At 40.2% G+C, this 17,869-nt stretch overlaps 1 protein-coding gene across 3 annotated transcripts in view; it reads right to left on the reverse strand.

Annotated features, from left to right (window-relative positions):
* Nucleotides 1-2,853: 2,853 nt before the first annotated feature.
* The window catches only part of POLR1E (RNA polymerase I subunit E), a 51,337-nt gene continuing 36,321 nt past the window's right edge, over nt 2,854-17,869 (reverse strand). For all 3 annotated transcript variants that reach the window (XM_040361511.1, XM_040361503.1, XM_040361522.1), the window contains exons 10-12: nt 9,723-9,804; nt 6,447-6,578; nt 2,854-3,132 (exon numbers count right to left, since the gene is read on the reverse strand). In XM_040361511.1, coding sequence (XP_040217445.1) covers nt 2,976-3,132; nt 6,447-6,578; nt 9,723-9,804 — 371 coding nt within the window. In that variant the 3' untranslated portion in view covers nt 2,854-2,975. The remainder of the gene's footprint in view (nt 3,133-6,446; nt 6,579-9,722; nt 9,805-17,869) is intronic.

A 17,869-nucleotide genomic window follows, 5' to 3' on the forward strand; every position in this document is an offset into this window, starting at 1 on the left:
AATTCCTTATATGACAGTGTCGCGCACGTCGCCGCGTCATAATCGCGGCGACACGTCATCGCCAGAGGATTTCGGCGCGTATTTCAATGCGATGGTGAGTACACTCCATCGCATGGAAATCCGCACAAATCCTCGAGAGGATTTATCCGCTGGACCGTATTCACGGATAAATCCTCTCGTGTGTATGGGGCCTTAAAGATGTGAGAGGGAATAATAACTTTATGGGAGGAGCTCTGGTGCTTCTCTGTGGAGACTTTAGACAAACCCTGCCTATCATTCCAAAATCAACACCAGCAGATGAAATATATGCCTGTTTAAAGCATTCAGTTTTGTGGAAAAGAGTCAGAAAAATCAAATTAAAAGAAAATATGAGAGTACTTCCAAGGGATGAGAATGCTCAATTTTTTGCAAACGCACTTCTTGAAATCGGAGAGGGTAGACTACCAGTTGAATCTTCAGGAAACGTAAAACTTCCCTCTGATTTTTGCAAACTGGTATCGTTAGTTGCAGAACTAATAGATGCAGTATACCATAATATTTCAGACAACTTAGCCAATCTAAACTGGTTGTGTGAGAGGGCTATTCTTGCTGCTAAAAATGAGGATGTCCGTGAAATTATCAATCAAATACTTCCTATGATACCAGGAGCAGTTACTGAGTACAAATCTTTTGATACCGTAGTAGATGCCGATGAGGCTGTGAATTTCCCACCAGAATTCCTGACTTCCCTTGATCCAGCTGGATTGCCACAACATCGCATATCACTTAAAGTTGGATGTCCTATTATTTTATTACGAAACCTTGACCCACCAAAACTGTGCAATGGAACAAGGCTGTGTGTGAAAAACATGTTGCCTAATGTGTTGGAAGCTACTATTTTGACAGGAAAGGGAGAAACAGTTTTTATTCCACGAATACCTCTTATTCCAACAGATCTGCCTTTTACTTTCAAGAGACTACAACTCCCAGTGACGCTTGCATTTTCCATCACGATCAACAAGTCACAAGGGCAGTCCATTTGGTACTGCGGAGTTGATTTAAGATCACCATGTTTTTCACATGGGCAACTTTATGTAGCGTGCTCCAGAATAGGTTCCCCAAATAATTTGTTCATTTTAGCAAATGCGGGAGAAACTAAGAATATAGTATACAAACAAGTATTGCAATAATATGTCAGTTGAGTTAACCTCACTTTTTAAGAGTCTGTGAGTTGGTACTAATCTGCTTTATTGTACCATATTTTGCTCTGTTTCAACATTCACAAACTGAAAAGGAAAATGTTATAAAAGTTATGAAATACAATACTCTTTAATCAAATAGTAAATATTCATATTTTTATCTGTCATTTCTAAAATTAAACATTGTGTTATTTATTTATTTATATTACTATGATTTTCCTCCCCAAAAGTTTAAGATAGGAAGACCGGGCAACGCCAGGTATTCAGCTAGTATATATATATATATATATATATAACTCAACGTGTGTGTATGTATGTTCCAGCATCACGTCCAAACGGCTAAAGATATTAACATGAAACTTGGCACACATGTTACTTATATGTCAGCAACTAGGATAGGTGCTTTAACCCTTACCCACCCCCATTTGCCATGGTCGGGGTTTTTCTTTAAAGTCCCATTCAACTCTATGGGAAATGCATGTTACTTCATAACTTCCAAACGGCTGTACATATTTAGATAACACTTGGTCACATGTTACTTATATGTCCACTTAAACTATAGGATAGTTAATTGTGAGGGTCTGAGTTTTTGTTTAAAGTCCCATGCAAATCAATGGGAAATGTATGTTCCCACATAACTTCTGTACGCCTGGAGATATTTCAATAATACCTGGTACACATATTACTTATATGCCAAATAAAAATATATGACAGTTAAATTAACCCTTACCTACACCCTTATATAAAAGATGGGTATATTTATATTACTACGATTTTCCTCCCCAAAAGGTTAAGATAGGAAGACCAGGCAACGCCGGGTATTCAGCTAGTTCTTAAATAAAGATGCTAAAATAAAATTAATGAAAAGACTGCTCATTTTGATTTTACTAATCCTGCACATTTTTTTCTCTAGGACAAGAAGAGGGTCTCCTGAACTGGGGCAGGCATTATTAAAGCTATGGATGCATAGGACTTAAAGGGGTTGTAAAGGTAAAAAATGTTTTTCCTAAATAGCTTCCTTTACCTTAGTGTAGTCCTCCTTCACTTTCCTCATCCTTCGATTTTGCTTTTAAACGTCCTAATTTCTTCTGAGAAATCCTCACTTCCTGTTCTGTCTAACTTCACACAGTAATGCAAGGCTTTTTCCCTGGTGTGGAGTGTCGTGCTCGCTCCCTCCCCTTGAGGGGGCGAGCAGGAGAGTCAGGAGGCTCTCTACGTTGCAGATAGAGAAAAGGAGCTGTGTGTTAGTGAGTGTCCCGACTCTCCTCACCAGGGAGAAAGCCTTGCATTACGGTGTGTAGTTACAGACAGAAGAACAGGAAGTGAGGATTTCTCAGAAGAAATAAGGACATTTAAAAGCAAAATTGAAGGATGAGGTAAGTGAAGGAGGACTGCACTAAGGTAAAGGAAGCTATTTAGGGAATTTTTTTTTTAACCTCTTACAACCCCTTTAAAGCGGTGCTAACAACGCACTAGATTTCTGTCAATTGTTATTTTAGAAATGCTTTTTTGAGATAACATTTAAATCTTTCATATATTTATATTTCAGTTGGTATACAAAGAATGAAAAAAAAACGTTATAGAATCATAAAATAGCAAAAATTTGTTTCTTTCCCCCCACAAGCAAGTCCTATATTTAAAAAAAAAAAAAAAAAAAAAACAGGAACACCGCAAATGACAACAGTTATGTTTATACAAATAACAACTTTGGGTATGCTAGAGAAGATAAATCAATGATGGTACATCTGTGCACCAATAACAAAGTATTTGATCGTCCAACTGGTTAGCCCAGTTCCCCTACATTTTCCTTTTTTTCTTCATTCCACCTGCTGGTTTGTAAACGATCAGCGGGAGCTCCAGGGTGGCAATCTTGTGACTTTCCTCGAAAGATACATCAGAGAACATATTTATTTTACCGATCTTCAGCCTCATGGCTTTAGCAATTTCAATTATCCTGTTAACAAAACATATGCTAGAATCAGAAAAGGAGGTTGATGGTGGAAAAAGAAAAACAATAAAAATGCACCATTTCACTCTGTTATATTTATCTCATCTATATCTATATCTATATCCATCTATAAATAAAATCTGATAATAAACCTCAGCAGAAACTCGTATGGCCAAAGATCTGCTGTGCATTACCACATGTGCGGTAATATGTATTTGACCAAAAGTGCAGGTGTTAAACAGGCCTGCAACATTCCTGCTAATACAACGCACCACAATGCAGACAGTTAACATCTTATTGTTGTGGTCTGCTAAAACATGTATGGATAGCACAGCTCAGTTTCATGCATTACTGCAGTGCAACAGACTGCATATAGATGTTGACAATTTTTTTTTTCAATCCAGCCTGTGTATTGGGCTAGCTCTGTGTGACAGAACCCACTGTCACTGTGTGGTTTGGGGGCTGTGGGTTGGCCTCCTACCCACAAGACTGGCCCTGCAGAGAACAGGAGATTTGGAGGGCTACTTGCCGTCTCCCACCACCTGGAGAAGACCGCCACCTCTAGACATTTGTGTCCGCGATTGCTGGTTCATTAGAACCGGGTGAACACGATATCTGTAGCTGGGCTTGTGGAGTAGTTTCCGGCTACCTAAACCTATTGACCCGGCTGGGCTAAATATATACTTTTATTCCACAATGTACTTTTAGCTGATAAAAGGCATATACAAGATGGCGGTATTCCCAAAACACTATGAGACTTGGGGACAAAATAGTGTTGGGATAATGTAATGAAGGTCCCTATATCAGCTACATCACTCCCCCCATCTTGTTATTGTGTTAATTATGTTAGGTCATGGCTTATGATAGATTTTCTAGCATTCAATAGGGTAGACATTACTGGTCCCGAGATGCCTCGGTCCTTTAATACCCTGGCTTCAATAGCCATGCCATCAAATTTAGAGACTATAAAATTGGGGTGGAATATAGGACCTTGAGACAGTAGATCGGGGTGCTGTGGAAGCGTCCATGGTCCATCTTTTGTCAGTCTGATAATCTCCAGGAACCAGGGCCTTCTGGGCCAGGCTGGTGCTAGCAGAATGACTGGGACCCCCTTTCTCCGAATCCTGTGCAACAAAAGTGGAAGGAGAGGACTGGAGGGAAAGCATAAACCAGGGAGTATTGGCTGCATGGAACCATCAGAGCGTCTGCTCCCAATTGCCAGAGGATCTATTGTCCAAGAGACAAACTGCTGTAGTTTGTTGTTGAACCTGGATGCCAGTAGGTCGAGCTCTGGCCATCCCCAATGTTGGCAAATTTCCTGGAACACCTCTGGGTGTAGGGACCATTCCCCTGGGCAGATCTGCTGGAGGCTGAGAATCTGCATTCCAGTTTTCTACTCCCTGGATATGGACTGCTGATATAATTGGCACATATCTTTCTGCCCAGGCAAGTATGCAGCTGAAGGAGTCCTGGTACCGCCTTGGTGGTTTATATAAGCCACAGCAGTGGCATTGTTGAACTGGCCTCTCATAGGGTAGTCCTGAAGCTTCACCATGCAGGAGTGTAGGGCCAGACGTACTGCCCGTAATTCCAGGACGTTGATGGGCAGGATCTGTTCTGTTCCTGACCATTACCCCTGGGTGAGAGCCCGTCTAGGGTCGCTCCCCAGCCTGAGAGACTGGCATATGTAGTCAGTACTTTCTAGGTTACTGGGAGAAAGGATTTTTCTTTTCGCATGTTCTGATCCTGCAGCCACCAATTTAGGCTTAAAGATGCCTGAGGGGATAAGCATATTGGATAATCCAGGGCTTTTCTTCCCCCGTCCCAAGCCAACGAAATGCTTTGTTTTTGGGGCCTGGAGGGGAACTGGGCATAGGGCAGTGCCTTGAAAGAGGATACCATCTTCAGAGCTGAATGGAGGGTTGTCTGGTGCCCCTTATCTGATGCACCCGATTCTTCAGGGCACAGATCCTTATGGGTGGAAAGAATACTCTTGCTTGGACCATTCATCCTTAGAGATAAAGGGTGAAGCAGCAGCGTTGACTGTAGGCACAATACCAGATAGGCGCAGCAAATAAGATTGCCCAGAAGTCTCTGGTCATTCAGGGGATACAACACTAGGGATACGAACTACTGATGACATAGGTGCGCCCTTCTTTGTAGTGTTAGTCCCACTCCTCTTTTTGGAAGACATCAATAGCCACAAACAGAGTACTTGGGTATGTGTGAGAACACCCTTTTAGAAGGGAGACTCTTTAATAAGGCTCACCAAGCCCCTATGCAACAATCCTGCTAAGCACCTTTAGCCTGCCAAGCAACACATGGTGACTCACGTGACCTGGGTAAGAAGAAATTAACCACTGCAAGTGTTTGTTCAGAGCTTGCTGTGTCCCTCTGTGCCCCACAGCTGCCTTCTGGAAGCACCACATGCTTGGCTTACACAGCTTAAATGAGCTGAGTGTGCGCCGGGATGGTCTATGCGCATGCATGTGTATGGTCCCGGCAAAAAGGCGTAGCTGTATTCGCATATGACTCGAATCTTCGTGCACGAGAATAAGATCACTGTGCACGTACACTTTGCAAACACCCACAGTTAGCCCAAAACTCCCCCATATGGTCACCGCACACAGGTGTCCAGCCTTTAGCTAGCTTGACTGATTGTTACAATTACTGGGACACCCATAATATAATAAAGGCGTTTCCACTTAACCATCCAAGCGCAGGGCCACTTAGAAACCAAGGGCCCAATTTTCACCCTTCACAGTGGGTTCTAGTGACACGGGACCTTCAAGGACCAAGTACCCTTTTCATGTTTTGGGTCCACTCCCTTGGACCTTACAGCACCCTGCAGAAAATGCCTTAGCACTGTAGTGTCTAGGATTTCCACTCCGCAGGGTCCAGTGCCCAGAGGCAGCTTGCAGGATCAAGAGCCTTCTTTGGGAGGCTCAGGTACCATTTATCCAAGTATAAAAGCCTGTGTCAAATGGATCCGATCATGAATCCCTTGATACATTTTTTAGAACCATTTGTGGGAATAGAGACCTGGAGCTCCAACAAACCGTGCCATTCACCTTGTAGACACTGGTAAAAAATAAATAAATGTGCTTCCTATATGGGAGGGGTTATATAGGGAGGGGCACTTCCTGTCTAAAGATCTTTGATCTACCAGTGGCGTTCACCTGATAAAGTATAACCCAGCAGATAATGAATATTAGCCTATGTCCCATGATGTATGAAAAATAAATATTGGTTTTCTCAAGTGGACAGTATTGTTTTTACACTTTTAATATTCAATCTATGCAGTTGTCAGACACCATCACCTGTTTTCTGTTAATCTCAAGTCCCTCTGTAAACATGTCAGATCCACCTGAAAATTAGAGATGTGCAATGCCAAGGCTATGACATAAGCCACAATTTTTGATTTCATTGTCCCCGATATAGAGTTCTGAATCCTGGAAATGAAAACAAGCCGTTAGAAAGCCCAGGACATATAAATTATTCACCACACTTTATGATTAATACATGCGCCTCCAGGCACTCCAGCTCACACAAGAAAGGCTTCTTCAAACCAGTCACTTTAGAAGGTGTATATGGATTGCTGCAAACCATACCAGTCTATAAATCTCAATAAGAAAACCTTGCCAGTCTCCATGAATTTTACTTGGAAACTGAACTCTCCATGTGTAATGAGCAATTTTGTGTTGTCAGCAGTATACTAGACACACCATGTCATACTGTTTTACCACAAGGGATCCTTGCACCCAAGTCTATATGTATTTTTATCACAATGGCAAGCATTATATTAGACAGTCGCATGCTTATACACAAGTCTATTGAGAATGTGGAAGAGGAGGACCAACACTCAAGCTTCTGTACTTAGAGCTTAGTCTCCCAAGTGGAGATGTATCAGCTTGTATTTTTATAATTTGTCTGTACAAATACCAGTCCATATACTGTATAAGAATTATTTCAGTCCATATAATAATCTTTCAGAAAAGCTACAGTAGGTGATGCCCTTAAAGGGGTTGTAAATGTAAAAAAAAAAAATCCCTAAATAGCTTCCATTACCTTAGTGCAGTCCTCATTTACTTATCTCATCTTTCGATTTTACTTTAAAAATTTTATTTCTTCCAAGAAATCCTCACTTCCTGTTCTTCTGTCTAACTCCACACAGTAATGCAAGGCTTTCTTCCTGGTGTGGAGCGTCGTGCTCGTCCCCTCCCTTGGACTACAGGAGAGTCAGGACGCCCACTAACACACAGCTCCTTTATCTGCAACGTAGAGAGCGTCCTGACTGTCCTGTAGTCCAAGGGAGGGGGCGAGCATGACACTCCACACCATGACAAGCCTCGCATTACTGCGTGTAGTTACAGACAGAAGAACAGAAAGTGAGGATTTCTCAGAAGAAATAAGGACATGTAAAAGCAAAATCGAAGGATGAGGTAAGTGAAGGAGGACTGTACTAAGGTAAAGGAAGCTATTTAGGAAAAATAAATTGTACCTTTACAACCCCTTTAACACTTCAGCCCCAAGCCTCTGAGATTTGTTGTTTACAAGTTAAAAAAATAAAAAATAAATAATTGATAGAAAATTACTTAAAAAAAAAAAAAAGTATAATGTTTGGGGGTTCTAACCTAAAGAATAAAATTGCAGTCGTTGCAATACTTTGTCACACTGTATTTGCGCAGTTATTCCTCTTTCTATTAATATTATTCCTTGTAATAGAAAAAAAAAAAAAAAAAAAAAGCAAAAAGACCTCAGATCTCATATTTATACTAAACTGCCATAAAAAAAAAAAAAAAAAAAAAAAAAAAATTTGGGTGGGGGCCATCTTCCCCTCACTTGTCTCCATACCAAGCAGGAAGAAGGATCCGATCGCCTCCGCCACTACCGACTGCTCCGGTAAGCGGCGGGAGGGCGGACATCTCCCGCCGCTTATAATAGTGATCTCACGGCGAATCCGCTGCAGTGACCACCATCGGAAACCGGACCACTCACTGAAGGAGGATACCGGGGTCATGGCAGCTAGCTGTTGCCATAACAAAGATATGCAGATGATTCAGCGCTAATAACGTCCATATGTAAAAAACACACCATCCGTGAGGAAAAAGCAGTGCTGATAATATGAGGACACACAGGTGATCCCGCGGGTGAGATGAACCTCCACCAATAGTAAACAATGGCCGATCACCTCACGTGTAGGACCCTTTGATTACGGAGGGTCACATGCGCATATGCCAGCGGACACTATTAATGAGATCCAAATGATCACCTGTGTGTCCTCATATCAGCACTGCTTTTTCCTCACGGGTGGTGTTTTTTACATATGGACATTATTAGTGCTGCATCATCTGCATTACCGTATTTTCCGGCATACAAGACGACTTTCTGGATGCAAAAACCATGCATCCAAAGTCGGGGGTCGTCTTATATGCCGGGTACGATCTCCGTGCTCACTTTTTTTTCCAGCGGTGACAGTCTCCGTGCTGCGAGCGCGAGCGTGAATGATTTAAAAGACGCCCCTTCTCCTCAGAGTGTTCTGTGATAGGAGGAACACAAATCTTCCCAGCAGCGCCTCTGTTCTGTGTTCCTTCTATCACAGATGCCTTCTCATCCTCGGACGAGATGAGAAGGCGTCCGTGATAGGCGGAAAAGAGAACAGAGGCGCTGCTGGGAAAATTTGTGTTCCGTCTAACACAGGACACTCTGAGGAGAAGGCGCGGCTTTCAAATCATTGACGCTCGCGCTCGCAGCACGGAGACTGTCACTGCCTGCAAAAAAGTGAGTGTTTGCGGTGATTACACTGGGGGCCAACAAGTTCAGGCACAGTGGGGGCAAGTGATGGCACAGTGAGGGGCAAGTGATGGCACAGTGAGGGGCAAGTGATGGCACAGTGAGGGGCAAGTGATGGCACAGTGGGGGGCAAGTGATGGCACAGTGGGGGCATGTAATGTAATGGCACAGTGAGATTTGAAAAAGCCTGTCTGTCAGCGGTTCTGGCTACCCCTCAGCTTCCAGAAAGACTAGTAAGAAGGGGGTAGTCTTATACAGTGAGTATATCCCAAAACCAAAATTTTTCCTGGAAAATTAGGGGGTCGTCTTATACGCCCAGTCGTCTTATACGCCGGAAAATACAGTACTTTTATCTGAGGGATTTTTTGATTATTGACCCTGATGTTCAGCTGCTTTATTTAGGGTTTTATCCATTGCGCTGATTTTATTTCTCAATATCATAACAAAGATATCCCTCTTCAAAGTGCCGATGTATATTGTCGTGAGCTGGTCTGGAAGTGGTTAAATCTGCTGTGACACTTGAGGGGGAAAAAAATAAAGAGGTGCAAGACATATGATTTTGCAACGTACATATACCGTACCTGATAACAATTTCCTTATTCTCCAAAAAAAAAATCCAACCACACCTACTACCTAAGAATATGCAGCCCATTTACTCTGCATGGGAAAAAAAAGCCAATGTGCATGTAAGCCTTACTTGTCCCAGGGAAACAGATACAAATTTAGAAATAAGCCAGTAAAAAAAGCCCCCTTAAAAATATCTGGGAAGAAAACGGAAGGTGCAGCAAATGTATTTATCTTACCTGCCATCCTTATAGACGATTACAGAAAAGTTCTTCATTAAATTTGCACAAATAATACTTGGACATCCTTTGGTAATAAGATCTGCAATTGAAAACAATATTTTTATATTTAAAAAATATAATATAATATAATATAATATATATATATATATATATATATATATATATATATATATATATATATATATATATATATATATATATATATATATATATATATATATATATATATATATATATATATATATATATATATATATATATATATATATATATATATATATAATAAAAATGTAACCCCTTAAAGTGGAGGTTCACCCAAAAACTAAAATTTTTAACATTAGATTGAGGCTCATTTTTGTCAAGGGGAATTGGGTGTTTTTTTTTTTTAAATCTAAGCAGTACTTACCGTTTTAGAGATAGATTTTCTCCGCTGCTTGCGGCTATGGTCTTCGGACTGGGCGTTCCTATTTGATTGACAGGCTTCTGACGGTCGCATACAGCGTGTCACGATTTTCCGAAAGTAGCCGAACGTCGGTGCGCAGGCGCTGTATAGAGCCGCACCGATGTTCGGCTTCTCGTGACGCGATGTATGCGACCGTCGGAAGCCTGTCAAAATAGGAACGCCCAGTCCCGAAGACCATACCCGCAAGCGGCGGAGAAGATCGCTCTCTAAAACGGTAAGTACTGCTTCAATTTAAAAAAAAAAAAAAAATAATTGTTTTTCAGGTGAACTCCCGCTTTAAGAGGGGTTCCACCTAGGGGGAAAAAAAAAAACACTTTTGAGTGAAACTCTGCTTTAATGACAAAAGAGTAATATGGATCCTAATGCCCGAACACAGTTTTGCAACTTTGACATGTTTGTAAATGGAGCTTTGGTGAAAAAGTGTAATGGATATATCTTTTTTTTTTTTTTTATTATTATTATCAGCAAAAAGGAAAAAACTGGCACAACTATATATATATATATATATATATATATATATATATATATATATATATATATATATATATATATATATATATATATATATATACATACACACACACACACACACACACACACACACATTTTTTTAGAACCTAACCCTGCTTTGAAACTTCTTCACAACTTTTATCCCTGACCTGTCTGGTGTGTTCTTTGGCCTTCATGACGCCGTTTGTTCACAAAGGTTCTCCAACAAACCTCCTGAGGGCTTCACAGAACAGCTGTGTATATAATACTGAGATTTAATTAAATACAGGTGGACTCTACTAATTAGGTGACTTCTGAAGGCAATTGGTTCCACTAGATTTTAGTTGGGGCTATCCGAGTAAAGGGGGCTGAATAAAAAAAATGCATGCCACTTTCAAATATTTATTTGTAAAAAAAAAAAAAAAAAAAAAAGATATTTTTTCCTTCTACTTCACAATTATGTGCCACTTTGTGTTGGTCTATAACATAAAATCCCAATGAAACACATTTATGTTTTTGGTTGTAACCCTTGAAATGTTTCACATAATATGAATACTTTTTCAAGGCACTGTATGTGGTATTGCCATTATCACCAGGAGCAAGAGCATTTATTTTAAATTGCTTTTTTTTTTTTTTTTTTGGATTGAAGAGAATATACATACATACATACATACATATTATATATCCCCAAGCTTTAAACATTTTACATTGTACTGTCCAATCCATCATCTAAAAATGGAAAGAGTATGGCACAACTGCAAACCTACCAAGACATGTCCATCCACCTAAACTGACAGGCCGGGCAAGGAGCGTATTAATCAGAGAAGCTGCCAAGAGGCCCATAGTAATTCTGGAGGAGCTGCAGAGATCCACAGCTCAGGTGGGAGATTCTGTCCACTATTAGTTATGCACTCCACAGATCTGGCCTTTATGGAAAACTGGCAAGAAGAAAGCCATTGTTGAAAGAAAGCCATAAGCCCTGTTTGCAGTTTGCGAGAAGCCATGTGGGGGACACAGCAAACATGTGGAAGTAGGTGTTCAGATCAGATGAGGCCAAAATTGAACTTTTTGCCTAAAAGCAAAACGCTACACATGGCGGAAAACCAACACTGGTCCCATTATCAGCTCGTCACTTCTGGTCAAATCATAACGAGGCTAGGAACGCAAGTCACTAGTGAGGAACCACTGGGCACACGTGCGGACCAGGCATATCTGTATATCTCTATACACGGCTGGATTAGCTCAGTGCCGGCTTCAAGGCACTTTTACATACTTTTTAACTTCAATACATTTTATGACATACTACACCATGTTAGTCCTTTATATGTTCCATTAACGCTCATAGAACAAGATTATCCACTAGTACATTGGGAGGGACTGCCGACAAGTCTGGGAGAAGGAGTGGTTATCCTTATGAACCAAAGGCATATAACCTAGTGCATCTGGTGAGTGGCCATTCTACTTGGTTGCGGTGTAGGCACACAAGCGGTGAAGGTGGAAGTGCAGCAAGTCACCTTTAAAATAATTGTTTACAGAGGACCCTTTTTTTGCAGCTATATATAAAAAAAATGGTGATTGGATATGTTGGTTATATTCGTAGCATATTTGCAGTTTTTTTGTTATATCATAATTGATGGATTTAATTAATTATACAACATTGTTTTTGCACTTTATAAATTGTAGTAAGAATTTGGTACATAATTGCTGTTAATGGCATGTATAATTTGATTGGCATTCTATAGGTAATTGCAGAGACCATATTTATAGAGAGGGATAGAGGAGTGGCGATTTATATATTTAACAAGTTAGCGCAATTTCACTGTACAATATATATCAAAAACTACTGAAGAAACATTTGCATTCATCAGCTAGGAAGCTGCACATGGGACGTACTTGGACATTCCAACATGACAATGATCCAAAACACAAGGCCAAATCCATCTGTCATTGACTACAGCAGAATAAAAGTGAAGGTTCTGGAGTGGCCCTCGCAGTCTCCTGACCTCTATATATTTTATTGAGCCACTCTGGGGAGATCTCAAACATGCAGTTCATGCAAGACAGTAAACCAATTTAAAGGAACCGGAGGCTTTTTGCCAAGAGGAATGGGCAGCTTTACCATCTAAGATAAAGAGCCTCATCCATGAATACCACAAAAGACTTCAAGCTGTCATGTTAAAGGGGGCAACACACGGCATTAAGAACTGGGGTATGCAAACTTTTAGTTAGGGCCATTTGGGTAGTTTGTTGCTATGATTAAAAAAGAGTAAACAGCTGATTGATAAATAAATGGCTTCAGCCAAACACCAACCATGAGTGACAACTGTAGCCTGGAATCATCTTATCCTCTTCTGAGCTGAGAGATTAGACCTAGGCCTTGTACACACGTTACGAAAATAAGAAAGGAAAAAGTCTGAAGACAAGCCGTCTGCGGATTTTCAGAGCGTTAGTACGGTGCATTCGACAGACGATTTAACTTTTACATCAGACATAAGCTGGATGTGCAGGCTTTAAAAAATGTTGTCTGATATGAACTCAACAGCTCAGCGAAGCTGGCCCCCCTACAATCAGCACAGATAAAAACTCAGGTGTGTTTCTTTAGTGCTACGTTTGTGCTGTTTTGTGCTGTTTAAATTTCCTTTCTATCTTTTATCGTTTTTGCGTTATTAATGACTTGAATTGAAAGGTCACCAAAGGTCACACAGCCCCCCTACAATGCCCAAATGACGCGAAACTGGTCTCGTTGGTTAGTGCTATGTTTGTGCTGTTTTGTGCTGCTAATATTTCCATTCTATCTATCGTTTTTGCGTTATTAATGATTTATTAAAGGTCACCAAAGGTCACACAGCCCCCCTACAACCCCAAAATGACACGAAACTGGTCTCGTTGGTTAGTGCTACGTTTGTGCTGTTTTGTGCTGCTATTATTTCCGTTCTATCTTTTATCGTTTTTGCGTTATTAATGATTTATTAAAGGTCACCAAAGGTCACTCAGCCCCCCTACAATGCCCAAATGACACAAAACTTTTCTCGTTGGTTAGTGCTACGTTTGTGCTGTTTTGTGCTGCAAATTTTTTTATTTGTGCTGTTATGGTTTTAAAGTTATAACAGTTTATTTTTTTTCAAACCCCACTCACTTTGCCCACCTTACAATCAGCTCAAATAAAAACTCAAGTATGTTTCTTTAGTGCTATGTTTGTGCTGTTTTGTGCTGTTTAAATTTCCTTTCTATCTTTTATCGTTTTTGCGTTATTAATAATTTATTAAAGGTCACCAAAGGTCAAACAGCCCCCCTACAATGCCCAAATGACACAAAACTGGTCTCGTTGGTTAGTGCTACGTTTGTGCTGTTTTGTGCTGCTAATATTCATGTTCTATCTTTTATCATTTTGTGTTATTAATGATTTATTAAAGGTCACCAAAGGTCACACAGCCCCCCTACAACGCCCAAATGACGCAAAACTGGTCTTGTTGGTTAGTGCTACGTTTGTGCTGGTTTGTGCTGCTAAAAAATTTATTTATGCTGTTATGGTTTTTAAGTTATAACAGTTTTTTTGTTTTTTCAAACCCCACTCACTTTGTCCCCCCCTAAAATCAGCACAAATAACAACTCAAGTGTGTTTCTTTAGTGCTGCGTTTGTGCTGTTTACATTTTCTTTCTATCTTTTATCGTTAAGGTCACCAAAGGTCACTCAACCACCCACAACACCCAAATGACACAAAACTGGTCTCGTTGGTTAGTGCTACGTTTGTGCTGCTAAAATGTATGTTCTATCTTTTATTGTTTTTGTGTTATTAATGATTAAAGGTCACCAGAGGTCACTCAGCCCCCCTACCACCCCAAAAGGACACACAACTGGTCTTGTTGGTTAGTTCTACGTTTGTGCTGGTCTGTGCTGCTAACATTTTTAGTTGTGCTGTTATGGTTTTTAAGTTATAACAGTTTTTTTGTTCTTTTCAAACCCCACTCACTTTGCCCCCCCCCCCCCGTACAATCTGCACAAATAAAAACTCAAATGTTTTAGTGCTATGTTTGTGCTGCTAATATTTTTATTTGTGCTGTTATGGTTTTTAAAATATAGCAGGTTGTTTTTATTTGATAACAACCCACTCACTTTGCACCCCATGTTATTAAATCTTAAAAACAAACAAACAAAACGGAGTTTGACTGCTACCTGCCCTGACCATGGCTTGTCTCTGGATTCTGCCTTCTGTTCTTGCCTGATCTAACTCCCGTTGCTGATTTGGCTTGTGACCCGACTATCCTGTTGTCTGCCGTCTATGCCTGATCTGTCCGACCATTATGGACCCGGCTCATCTGACCCTGCATTCTGCTCATCAAGCCTGCTACAGCTCTTGAGTCCAGCAAGGTCTCACCTGTCTCCTGCTTCCAGCTGCTTACCCACAGTCTGCTGCCAGCCAAGCTCAGTGCCAGCTTATATGCCACCAGCCGGTTCTGCTGCCGCCACGCAGTCTACTGGACTGATCACAGGCACCCATACCTCGCTGTGCTCCAATTGCTGCTGTCTAACCAGGAGATCACTAACCATGTATGGGACAGGAGGGCAGGGTGATGTCATTGTCTGGGAAAAAACAAATTGCTTATATCTTAAAAATAAAAGCAGCACAAATTTGTATTTTTATGGCACAAAAAAGCACAAACGTAGCACTAACAAATAGTATGTTTGTTTTTAAGATTGAATAACATGTGGTGCAAAGTCAGTGGGTTGTTATCAAATAAAAACAAGCTGCTATATCTTAAAAACCATAGCAGCACAAATAAAAATATTAGCAGCACAAACATAGCACTAAAACATTTGAGTTTTTATTTGTGCAGATTGTACGGGGGGGGGGGGGGGGGGGCAAAGTGAGTGGGGTTTGAAAAGAACAAAAAAACTGTTATATCTTAAAAACCATAACAGCACAACTAAAAATTTTAGCAGCACAGACCAGCACAAACGTAGCACTAACCAACAAGACCAGTTTTGTGTAATTTGGGTGTTGTGGGGGGCTGAGTGACCTTTGGTGACCTTAACGATAAAAGATAGAAAGAAAATGTAAACAGCACAAAACAGCCAAAGTGAGTGGGGTTTGAAAAGAACAAAACAACTGATATATCTTAAAAACCATAACAGCACAACTAAAAATTTTAGCAGCACAGACCAGCACAAAGTAGCACTAACCAACGAGACCAGTTTTGTGTCCTTTCGGGGTGGTAGGGGGGCTGAGTGACCTTTGGTGACCTTTAATAAATCATTAATAACACAAAAACAATAAAAGATAGAACATAAATTTTAGCAGCACAAAACAGCACAAACGTAGCACTAACCAACAAGACCAGTTTTGTGTAATTTGGGTGTTGTGGGGGGTTTGAGTGACCTTTGGTGACCTTAACGATAAAAGATAGAAAGAAAATGTAAACAGCACAAAACAGCACAAACGCAGCACTAAAGAAACACACTTGAGTTTTTATTTGTGCTGATTGTAGGGGGGGACAAAGTGAGTGGGGTTTGAAAAAACAAAAAAACTGTTATAACTTAAAAACCATAAAAGCACAAATAAAATTTTTAGCAGCACAAACCAGCACAAATGTAGCACTAACCAACAAGACCAGTTTTGCGTCATTTGGGCGTTGTAGGGGGGCTGTGTGACCTTTGGTGACCTTTAATAAATCATTAATAACGCAAAAACGATAAAAAGATAGAAAGGAAATTTGAACAGCACAAAACAGCACAAACATAGCACTAAAGAAACACACTTGAGTTTTTATTTGAGCTGATTGTAAGGTGGGCAAAGTGAGTGGGGTTTGAAAAAAATAAATAAACTGTTATAACTTTAAAACCATAACAGCACAAACAAAAAAATTTGCAGCACAAAACAGCACAAATGTAGCACTAACCAACGAGACCAGTTTTGTGTCATTTGGGCGTTGTAGGGGGCTGTGTGACCTTTGGTGACCTTTAATAAATCATTAATAACGCAAAAACGATAAAAGATAGAACGGAAATAATAGCAGCACAAAACAGCACAAACGTAGCACTAACCAACGAGACCAGTTTCGTGTCATTTGGGCATTGTAGGGGGACTGTGTGACCTTTGGTGACCTTTAATAAGTCATTAATAACGCAAAAACGATAAAAGATAGAAAGGAAATTTAAACAGCACAAACATAGCACTAAAGAAACACACTTGAGTTTTTATTTGTGCTGATTGTAAGGTGGGCAAAGTGAGTGGGGTTTGAAAAAAATAAATAAACTGTTATAACTTTAAAACCATAACAGCACAAATAAAAAAATTTGCAGCACAAAACAGCACAAACGTAGCACTAACCAACGAGACCAGTTTCGTGTCATTTTGGGGTTGTAGGGGGGCTGTGTGACCTTTGGTGACCTTTAATAAGTCATTAATAACGCAAAAACGATAAAAGATAGAACGGAAATATTAGCAGCACAAAACAGCACAAACGTAGCACTAACCAACGAGACCAGTTTCGTGTCATTTTGGGGTTGTAGGGGGGCTGTGTGACCTTTGGTGACCTTTAATAAGTCATTAATAACGCAAAAACGATAAAAGATAGAACGGAAATAATAGCAGCACAAAACAGCACAAACGTAGCACTAACCAACGAGACCAGTTTTGTGCCATTTGGCTGTTGTAGGGGGGCTGTGTGATGTCATAGTCTGGAAAAAACAATTGCTAATATCTTCAAAATAAAAGCAGCACAAATGTAAATTTTTGCGGCACAAAATAGCACAAACGTAGCACTAAAGAAACACACTTGAGTTTTTATTTGTGCTGATTGTAGGGGGGCCAGCTTCGCTGAGCTGAACTCAACATCCGATTTTCGAATGGTCAGTACAGAAATCAGTCACACAAAAGTTGAAAGTACAAACACGCATGCTCGGAATCAAGGAACGACTGGGAAGAGTTTGGTCTTGTAAACTACTGTTTCGTAATCTAGAATCAACATTCGTGATGCGGAAATTGATGAAATTTCAAAAATCTGATCTTTTTTTAATGGGATAATAATGAAGCTGCTTTGCATGTAGTTATGCCAAACTATTTTAAAAGGCATTTGTTTCTACGACCTTAAAAAAAATAAAAAAATAAATAAAATAAAAAAATCGCGAATCAACGCTCACCAAACTTCTACTGAACACAAAATCATCAGAAGGGGCCCAAAGGTTGGTGCT

This window comes from Rana temporaria, chromosome 1 (genome assembly GCF_905171775.1).
Source record: "Rana temporaria chromosome 1, aRanTem1.1, whole genome shotgun sequence".
Lineage (NCBI taxonomy): Eukaryota > Metazoa > Chordata > Amphibia > Anura > Ranidae > Rana > Rana temporaria.